At 40.1% G+C, this 10,883-nt stretch overlaps 1 protein-coding gene across 1 annotated transcript in view; it reads left to right on the top strand.

The window, feature by feature from the left end:
- Window positions 1-542: 542 nt before the first annotated feature.
- CD200 (CD200 molecule) overlaps window positions 543-10,883 on the top strand; it is a 54,530-nt gene continuing 44,189 nt past the window's right edge. The window contains exons 1-4 of the mRNA XM_012652222.1: window positions 543-554; window positions 3,041-3,115; window positions 6,326-6,407; window positions 9,453-9,779. Of these exons, the coding sequence (XP_012507676.1) occupies window positions 543-554; window positions 3,041-3,115; window positions 6,326-6,407; window positions 9,453-9,779 (496 nt within the window). The remainder of the gene's footprint in view (window positions 555-3,040; window positions 3,116-6,325; window positions 6,408-9,452; window positions 9,780-10,883) is intronic.

The raw sequence follows: 10,883 nt of genomic DNA, 5'->3' as shown, positions 1-10,883 counted from the left end.
TCAACCTTCAGGTTCATGAAAAAAATAAATCATTACCGAATTGCTTGAATATATAATTTGATTCTTGATTAAAAAAATAAATGAGTGGTTTTTTTTTTAAAGTGTCCATTGGCTAAATTCAACTTGAAAACATTTGCCACTCCTTCAAATGCTAACAGTTATTTGAACAATTCATCTCCCCTACCTCTCATCCCATTCCCTTTCTCTCAGTCCAGGTAACAGGAAAATGGAAAAAGTGATTTTTCTTCCAAATGCTTTCTCAGTTTCTCCAATTGCCACCTCTGATCAAAAATATTTGAAGATAGGCAAAAATGAGTATAAACAGAATTCGTTTGCCCATTGGCCTCCCCGCTCCCTTGAGCGCGCCAGGGGCGGGGGCGGTGCGGAGAGGGGGCAGGGAGAGGAGGAAAGATTCGTGCAGGCGGACGCGGGGGCAGGTGTCTGTGACGTCTCCGCTAGCCAGGCTCTCGCAGCCTCATCCTTGACAGCCGCACCCGGGCTTTCCAGCTGCAGGCAGCCACCCGACGGGGCCAGGAGCGAGGATGGAGAGGCTGGTGAGCGGGGCCGGGCCGGAGGGAGCGGGCCGGGCGATGCCGAGCGGGGCCCTGGGCGGCGGGCGGAAGGCGCGGAGCTTGGGGGCTCGGCTCGCCGCAGTCTAGTCCGGAGCTTGTCATGGTGCTGATGGCAGCGCTTCTCTCTCGGCGCTTTGCCTCCCCGAGAAGCGGATTTTGCCTTCCAAAGGGTGGTTTACAGCCCGTTCCTGGCGTCCTGGTTCAACGTCCCAATTACCCCGAAAAAGGATGCTACTCGCTGGGCCCCGGAGTCGCTTTCTCTGCGCTGGCGGCGGGCTCGGCTCACCAGCTCCAGCTCCCGAGGGGAGAAAAGCACAACCTATTTTAACCTGCCCCGAGAAGGGAATGACGATGCTGAATTGGCTCCGTGTGGGCACCAGAAGCTGCGGTGGGGATGCGGAATTCCAGGCTCGCTCCCTGCTGGAGAGCTCCTTCGTCCTCTCTTTGATGCGCAGCCTCTTCCTCCCTCCTAGCCCTTGCCTAGGGAAGCCATGAAGGGGAAGAGAAAGCTCGGCATCGCTTTAGAGAGAATTGAAATGCTCTGTGGTCATGATTCCTTGAAGGGTGAAGACCCAGGGTATCCAGAGAGACAGACATTCTGTTTATTGAGATCCGTTTAGATGACAAAAAAACGAAGGGAGGGCTTTCATATACCCCATTGGTATAATTAGATAACAATCCAAATACAGTTAGTGCCTGAAGATAATTTTTTCATATATATTGTCGTTTGTTGGCAAGACCACACAGCCAGTGATTTCACTATCTTTCTAAACAAAGGAGAATGGTGGCCTGCGAGCTAGTGTCTACTGCGGGCTACATGCTCTTAATCTTCACAGCTATCCTTCCAGCAAGGAACCATTTTACCTGATTTTACAAATAAAGAAACAGGAGGAGAGGTTAATTTTTCCAAGTCCATGTGACTGCATGTGGTGCAATCAGGATTTGGACTTAGAAATGTGTAGAGAAAGAGGTATGTATAGGGTTAATATAGCTGCCAGGTGGGTGGTTATCAAGTAAGACCTAGGCGGGTGTGAACCCTGGCCTGCTTAGCAAGGATTATAAGTGGACGTCTTTGTTTTCATGATTGCACTGTCCGTGTATGGCTTGATTAATTTTTTTCATTAATATTGGCATTTACTCTAGCCTAGGCACTGTACAAAGTGCTTTAAATGCTCGATACTCATAATAACCCTATGAGATAACAGTAACATTTATTTAGTGCAAATTTGTATCATCATTATTCTGGGAGCTTTACATATACTATTTCGTTTGGTTTTTTTAACCATGAGGTTGGTAGGGTTATTTTTCCTGAGTCTCAGAGAGGTAAAATGGTTTGTTCTAGCTCGGATATCTTAGCATTCGTTTTAGTCCAGGTCTCCTCCCTGTAAATATAAATGCTGTTGTTTTCAGATTGGTAGTACTTTCAGTTATTCTGTATGGACTAGAGGGAAAAAAAACTGTATAAAATAAAAATACTTGTATATTTAAGAGCAAGGCTTTCCTTCTGATTCCCTTTGTCTCCATCACGTGTTTTTGTTTAATGTTGCCGGTTCCCAGTCCACAGACAGTATTGTGTTTGGGTATGCGTCTGCATTTTCTCTTAAAAACACAGATTTCCGCTGTGAAAGCCAATCCACTTGGCACTCCTCATCATAGCCTCTGCTAGGGCCTGGGATTCCATGTGAGAGAAAGAGAAAGAGAGGCGCTTAATGGTTTTTAAAGATGACATGGAATTAGAATGCCAATATCTGTCTCCACAATTGACTTAATTGAAAATAAAACAAAATGTGTTGGGCACTGACAGCAGAGCCTAAGGAAACATTTGGCTTGATTTTTTTTTTTCTGACTTTCCTATACAATTAGATAGGGTGGGGCAATCTCAATAATACTGAGAAAATTATCAGATTCTTCCTCAGGCACTTCAAACCCAAAGCATTTGTGAATGTGGTGCCTGGGAATGGGTGAGAGGAGGGGACAAGGTGAACAGATGTGGTGTCCAGACAGCTGAATCATCTTTGACTTCCTGAAGGACAGTGACTTTGTTGTTGGCCTTAGACCTGTGAAGACACGGAGAGAAGTCACTAGAAAGGCACATAGCATGCTCAGGGTGTGCCTGGGTATTAAATAATAAAATACATGTGCAAGACAGCAAGGCACTCAGGCATGGGGTAATACTGGAAATGGGGCCCAGGGAGGTGAGACATGATCCCTTCCAGAACATCCATCCTGAAAGATCCACCAGGAACACTGTGACAGAGACTGTCCATCTCTGGCGGTTATAGTGGATGCTGGAGAAGAGCGCTTTTAGAACAGGCCAGTCTCTAGCATGATGCTAATGCCAGGCCTTCACCCAGACTGACAGCTCAGGTGCTAACACACACAACCACTTCCAGGGTATAAGTTGGCCCTGGGAGAGCTGAGACAAGACTGATTCCAATGTTCAATACCTCCTTGATCCCAAACCACAGACCCTGACGAGGACAACTGAGGATCCTCTCCTTACAGCTATACCCCTGGGTAGGAACACTGTCAGTGATTACAAGGTAATTTTCTACCCTTACCTGTGAAGGGACTTGGTCAGTAACTTCTCTTGCTAAAGGAAAAATGAAGCTGATGTAATGAAATCAATTGTTTGTGAAACACCTGTTGTTTTAAACTGGCTTGGCCCTTCCTCTAACATTTCCCTCATTAGGTTAAGGTCACGGCTATTTCCCAAGTGAAGAAAAGGGTGTGCAGTAACCAGAATTAACAAATCCATAGAGTAGGAAGAAGGGAGGATATTAGAATTGGTGTGGTTCCCACAGGACCGGAAAAGGAAAGAGAAATCCTTGTGGTAAATAAAGGAGGAGAGATTTAGATCTTCAAAAACCCTATTCCCTCATCCCCTACTCCTATATCCACAGAAAGAAGGTTGTCATAAAACAATAGAAATCTCAGAGAAATTGAAGGACAAACAGAAAAATCCAGGTTAGAGTGTTGGGGAAAATGAACTATAGCAGGAAAGTCATTGTATCTAAAAAGAACAGCCAAAACAGGGCTTAGACAAGGCAAACATTGAGAATGAGCTGATGAGATTCCTACAGGTATAACACCATCCTTTGACAACCATCCTGACCCTATTATCTATAAGGACTAATTATACATGTCTGGGGAGAGGGAGAATATGAAGTCCTGGATGACTTGGGTGCCTGGGAGATAAAAGTTCAGAAAAGAAGCTGTTTTGGGTAAAACAATGATGACTTTGGTGTTATTCATAAATTTATTTATTCGCTCGTTCACTTTATTTATTCAACTGAGAGCCTTCTAGGCAGAAGGAAAACATAAATATAGGAACTGAAGCAAGAAAGAGCTTGATGATTTCAAGGCATTGAAAGGAGATGGTGCAGTGGAGCTTGGTGTGCAAAGAGGAGAGTATAGTGACGTGAGATTTGAGAGTGTGTTGAGCTGCAGAGAGTGGGAAATGGGGGCCTAGAACTCTGGTAAGACATTGGGTTGGGAGATCCTTTATTACTAGTATCATTTTTAGACTGTTACTCAGTGGCTTTCAGAGATTGCTTGGCTCTGTGGAAATCTCATTAAATGCTTCTAAAATACCAGCTTCAAAACTGAATTCAGCATATTCTTTCAGGGCAATGAAGCAGAGAATGCTGTGTGCCTGGCAATTTGGTAATTCCTCACAATAGTGATGTAATCACAGGCAGTAGCAGCATAATTTTATACTAATGTATCCAAATTTTAAAACCAACAATACTTTATACATAGAAGAGGCAAGATGGTGTAATAGTTATAATCTCTGAAGTTAGACTGCCTGGGTTTAATCCTGTCTCTATCACTTCATAGCTGTGTGACTTTGGACAAATTACTTAACATTTCTGTGCCTCATATTCTTCATTTTGAAAATGGTGATAATATAAAATTAAAGTCCTTAAATGGCATATTTCATAAAAGGAAAATGATAATAATAATGCATCCTTTATAGGATTGTATGAAATATTAGATGAAATAATTACGTCAAGTGCTAAGAACAGTTTCTGGTACATAATAAATGTTCAATAAATGTTAGTAGTTTAGTCATTTTATGCAAAATATTTGTTGGAGTATTATTTTGATATATTAACTGGTGTGGTTTTTTTATTCTAACAATTTATTTTTGTCCGCTGGCCTTTCAAATTAGACAGTCAAGGACCCACCACCTTGGAGGAGGAATACTACTTCAAAAAATCAGAAAAGACCTTTTTGCCTCAGAAGCCAAAGTTTTGCAATAGCAAGGGCCGAGGCATTTGAGTTTCAAAAGCCAAAATGCCAAAAGAGCAAAGACATAATGTTCATGCCAGAAAGAATTGGTTGGAAGAAAGCAAGGTGACAGAGGAGCCAGCTCTCCTGACCCTAGAGGAAATAATATTTTCTAGACTGGGAGAGCAAAAAGGGACTGACTGATGTCGATGCTTAGACACCAGTTTGCTTCCTGAAAAGAAGGCTCTGTGCCTGGTTACCTGAACTGGGGAGTTCAGGGGAGTGGAAAATAGAACCTGCAAGTTATTGTTGAGAAGCAAGAAAAGAAAGTACCTGTGCATCACTTCCCTGGGGAAGACTGTGGAAAGCAGTATTCTGTCCATCATGGCAAGGGAACTGTGAAACAGAGATGGACAGATACCTGGGAGTCTAGGCAGACAGCCTTGTAGACTTTCCTTTCACTCAGTACAGGCAGAACCTAGGGGCAGGCTGGGAGAACACAAAAGAACACCGGCTCACCTTGTATGCAGTAATTTCACAAACCGGTAACTGTGATGACTTGAGAGCAACACAGCCATCTTAGTGAATTTCAAGAGAATAGATGGTTGCAACCAATGATGAGTACTCCCATTCCCACGGCTTGACATTATGTAAGCTCCCAGGAATGTAGATGCAATGCCAGAGATTAGAACAATCATGGAGTCTGGGGGTGGTGGGAGACTGAATTAACAGAGATTATGCAGCATTGATTGAATTAAGTTTGTACGTCCAGTTGGAATGGTAACATGAAATAAAAATAAATCTCATTTAAAGAAAAATACAGAGAAGACATTTCTTACACACTTCTATTATAGAAAAATACAGGAATATAGGGAAAATATAGGGAACAGATAGATTTCTAGCCTGTGCCCCTTAGAATGAACATACATGTAGACCAAATCAACGGATACATGGTGCTACTGCAGAGAGAAGTTCAACTGTCTATACCCTGCCTGCTCATTTTATAGCAAGATGATGCCCAGAATAACATTCCCTTAAATATCACCAGGATTTGTAAGAAGGCCAAGAATTTATGCCCACATACATGAAATTCAAGGCAGTCGCATAATGTTTCCAAAAAGTGGTTACTCGTGAGTTACGCTTTAAATATTAACAGATGTGGAAATTTTGGGTAGTGAATGCAGTCTAACATTTGTATTCTCTGCCTTTTCTGCATTTATATAAGGCAGTTTGGTTTTCCCTAGTGATCCTATATCTTTGAGGCCTTGCTCTTGGCAATGGTGGCTTTAAGAGCAAGGTCCCAAATTGCTAGGGATTGCTACCATGAAGGAGCCACACTGCTGCTTTTGCCTCCCTATATCCTGAGCACACTGTTATTTCTTCCCTTTATAGCCTCTGGTTCTGCTCCCACAAAACCAAAGTTCTTTAGTGGGTAGAAACATACCTCGACATTCCCCGAAGCTTCCTTGGCTTTGTCCAAATCCAAACCCCCATTTCTGTACTCTGCTTTCTGTCTTTAGGTGTTCAGGAGGCCCTTCTGTCATCTGTCTACCTACAGCCTGATTTGGGGCATGGCAGCAGTGGTGCTGTGCGCAGCACAAGGTAAAGATGCTCACCTCCCCTGCTTGGAGTCCAGCAAACACAGCTTCTGGGGTAGAGACATTTGGCCACTATTGTTTGTGCTGTGCTGGTTCCATTTGTCTGCATGAATTATTCAAATATGTAATTTGCCTGGAGGAGTGGAGTGGTTTTTTTCATTTTGCACATTTTAGTTTTCAATGTAGAAGAACACTTTGGTATTTAGAAGCTGTTTCCATAGGTGAATCAGGCTTATGAAAAATATTCTAAGTTAAAATGCCATTTTTTTACCTATTAAATTGAGAGACTTTTTAGAATAATGATTCCCTGTGTTTGTAAGGATATGGGAATATGTGGGAGAGTATGAATGGATAACCTTTTTGGAAGGTTATTTGGCAGTAAAACCTTAAAATTTGGTGTATCCCCTTTTTACAGAAAAATGTAGAAAGTAATGAAATATAGAGGTTATGTAGGTTGACATTACCTGTTGTATAAAAAATGTGGCTGTCTCATCTACTTATCTGCTGGATTTCCTCGTTCTGCCTCCTCTGTCCCATGGGAGGCCATGCTCCTCACTTTGCAGGCTGAATGCTGTCGAAGAATGGATGGGCAGGCTTCATGCCTATCTGCCACCCTGGTCGGCAGTATCCACTGCAGTGTTCACTTGAACTGACTGGAGGAATCTAAATGGAATTCCATATCAGCAGCAAAGAATTGTAAACTTTCCATTAAATGATTTATTCCAAAGGCAAAAGGAAAAAAAATCATCCAAGAGTTGAACTCTAGTTTTGATCCCTTTTCCACTCCTCATTCTAAAAGCAACAATTTCTTCTAATCTTTTCCCTGCAAAATCTCAACAAACCTTAGGAAACCTCAACCTCAACAACAGGTATTGCCTCCCAAAACTTTTCACCTCTTCCAAGAGTACGCATCATTTAATCTCAAGTTATACAACACTCACGGGTTCCAGTTGGTGTTTGTTATGCCCATCTCTTCATCCCTGATACTGTGGGGAGCTGTTTGTTTGTGTAGTCTTCTGTTTTTTTTTATTTATATTTGCCAACATTTTATCTACATTATTTGTCTCGAAAATAAATTTTAGTGTTTCTAATCAAGTCTACATTTTGTGTACCATTTTATTAATTGGTGTTTTTATCTTTATTAATTCACTCCTATTTTGGGGAAAGGGAAGTAGAAGGTATGGAAGTAAGTATGGATTCGTTTTTCAATGTCTCTTGTTTCCTACTAAATGTAGTTAAAATTAAATATGTCCCTTTGAGAACTACGTTACCCATTTCCACAGATTTTAACATTTTATGCTGCCATTGCAGTTCAGTTATAATAATTTATGATTTATACTGAAATTGCTGGTATACCTAAGAGTTAAAAGAAGTGTATAAACTTCTAATTTTATTGCATTGTGGACAGTATTTACATCTATAGGGCAGAAACTTTTCTGCAGACTATTTTAAGTTCAGTTTTGGGGAATGTTATATGTGTGTTTTGAAAAGATTGTACATTCTCTCTTTGAGTAAAGTGTGTGTATATATATCAGTTCATAAATGTGCATATATATATATATACACATACATATATAAAGTATATTGGTATATATATAAACATATTACTTATTTATATTAAACATATAAAGTATATATAAAATATTTATTGTTTTCAAATTTTCTGTATCCTTATATATGACTTTTTTGCTAAGTTTTTAAATATATGGAGTTGAAGATTCTGAAAGAAGTATAGAAAACTCCCATTATGATTTGGGATTTATAAATTTTTCTTTTGAATTCTATTGATACTTTCAGAGATATGTTGTTAGGTGCATGAAAGTTCATGATTAACATATCTTATTTTAGATTGCTCCTTTTATCATTTTGAAAAATATTTTTTCCCCCTTACGGTGCTTTTGTCTTTTATTCTCTTTTTTCTCTCCTTTTAGAAGTCCAATTGGACTGATATTGAAACATTTAAATCTACTTGTTGAATTTTTCCTTAATCCTTTTTCTATTCTTATCCCTTTCTGCTACATTCTAAAAGAATCCCACGGCCTGATCTTCCTACTTACTAATTTACTCTTTATTAGTGTGGGATCCATTCTGCTAAGTCAGCCAATCTATTGAGCTTTTATATTTCTCACTTTCTACATCTCTAATTTCTACTATTTACAATGCTGACTATTATTATACTTAGGATATCACATTTATTGATGTCCAAGTGTTTATTGATTTATGATAGCTTTATTCATTTGGTATGAGTTCTTCAGTTTGTAAAGTTTATTGTTCCTCTTTCATTGTGTTAGCTTCCTCAAATGTTTGACTATTTGTTATTTATTATATTGAGATTTCCAATTAAATCATCTATCATATTATGAGTAGCTAGTATAGGAGTGGGGAAGAAATTATTATGATAGCATTTAATGAAAATGGGGAAAATGTGGATTGTCATTTGGATGTCAAAGCTTCAAGATCCTCTCTGGTACTGCCAGCCTCCCAGAGTATTGTCCTGTATATCTCACTCCCTTGTGTTCCTATACTCACTCCTGCTTCCTGAAGGCAGACACATCTGTACTGCCCCCTTCCTTTGTAGGATATGTGTGTATATGTGTGTGTGTATGGAGTGTATAGGACTGCTTCATCTTCCTTACTTAAATTGATCACTCTGCCTGTTGTCCTTTGACTCTTTCTTCTTCTTGGCTTCTACCTCTCCAAGTATGTAGATTCTTGGTGATGCTGCTGTCCTATTTGAGCTTCCATCTTCAATTTCATTCTACCTACTTTCAAGTTTACAGGGATTCTTCACAATTTCTTGTAACTGAGAGTTGGCTTTCTTGTTTTTCTACTCTGCCACTGTACTTTTAAAGATTGAACAAACATTCGAACCTATATTTCTCTAGCAAAATGTAGGAATGTAAATAAATGCTGTTTTCTTCTTTGCATTTTTCTGTATTTTTTAATATTTGGCTTTGAACATACATTGTATTTGTAATCAGGAAAAAGTGTGTTTGTGTGTGTATGTATTAAAATTTTTAAATAGCTGTGTTCTTTTGTGATTCCATAGTGGAAGTGGTGACCGAGGATCTAAGAGAGAGGCTGAACACACCTGCTTCCATAAGATGCTCTTTGAAAAGTTTCCAGGATGTCTTGGTTGTGACATGGCAGAAAAAGAAGGCTACAAGCCCAGAAAACATGGCCACCTTCAGTGAGCTCCATGGTGTTGTAGTCCAGCCTGCCTATAAGAACAGGATGAACATCACTGAGCTGGGACTCCAAAACTCAACTATCACCTTCTGGAATACCACCCTGGAGGATGAAGGGTGTTACATGTGTCTCTTCAATATCTTTGGTTATGGGAAGATCTCAGGAACAGCCTGCCTCACCCTCTATGGTGAGAGTCTCAGAATGTAATTGTGTCTGTCTGTAAATAACCATTTTCGAGAATGTTTGTTGTAGTGTCTAGTTTTTCAGGGTCCTAGTCACAGAAGTGCTCATGAGAAGACACTTAACCTTTCACGTTACTGTTATTTGGAGAGTTCATGGGGTTTCATTGAGTTCCTTGGCTGGAGATATGTTTTCTCTGAGGGATGGGCCTGTCAGCAAGAGTAAATTGAGGACAATGGTGAGGGAAAAAAGTTCTCCATAAGCAGTGATGTGATTCAAACCTGGCTTTGCCATCAGCAATAATATCACCCTAGAAAAATTCTATCCAGTCTCTGCACTGACGTTTCTTGGTCTGGACAATAAGTGTGAAATAAGTAGGGTTGGTCCCTTACAACTTTAACTTTTCAGATCTGAGGACAGAGTGAGATTGGGTTAACCCGGAGCCAGTTATGATGCTCCTTTTCATTTTGCATCAGGGTAGCTCTTTAATAAGGGCACACGCAGCAGAGGCTTTTCATACCTAAATGGTGCCAACTAGAAATATAATTGGATAATAAGCATTCTTTTAAAATTCAAGAGGCTTGGTTTGATGAGATTCCTTTCCTCTTAACTAACTCATAGCTTAGTGGGTAACTTTGGAGCATAACACACTTGGTGATGGTTTTAGGAGGGAGAAAACAAACTTAGACAGGGTTGTTAGGAATATTAAATTGTGTGTGTAAGCATGCCAAGAATTTTGCCCATGGGGGAAGAGGAGGCTTAGTAGATAAGAATGTAAGGGAGATATGACAACTCCAAAAGAAGTTTCTTTCACTTATTTTGTCTATGGTTTTTTTCTTGACATGAATTCTTTTATTCTCTCTGTGTCTGCCTGTCTTTCTTTCCCTACCTCCCCTTCCCTTTCTTTCTCTCTCTCTCCCTCCCTTCCTTCCTTCTTCCTATCTCGTTTTTCTCTTTTCCCTTCTTATGTCATATTTTTCTCATTTCTGTTCCTTTTTTCTTTTCCTCTTTTTCTTTCACCTTTCTTTCTCGTATTCTCCTTCCTTTTCCCATCATCTTGTGTATAATTTTTTTCCTGTAAACTAGACTCCCCTGAGCCTTCAGGCAAGTA

This window comes from Propithecus coquereli, unplaced genomic scaffold (genome assembly GCF_000956105.1).
Source record: "Propithecus coquereli isolate 6110/MARCELLA unplaced genomic scaffold, Pcoq_1.0 Scaffold386, whole genome shotgun sequence".
Taxonomy (NCBI): Eukaryota; Metazoa; Chordata; class Mammalia; order Primates; family Indriidae; genus Propithecus; species Propithecus coquereli.
The sequence above is the reverse complement of the archived record's forward strand: the minus strand, read 5'-3'. Positions and strand labels throughout refer to the sequence as shown.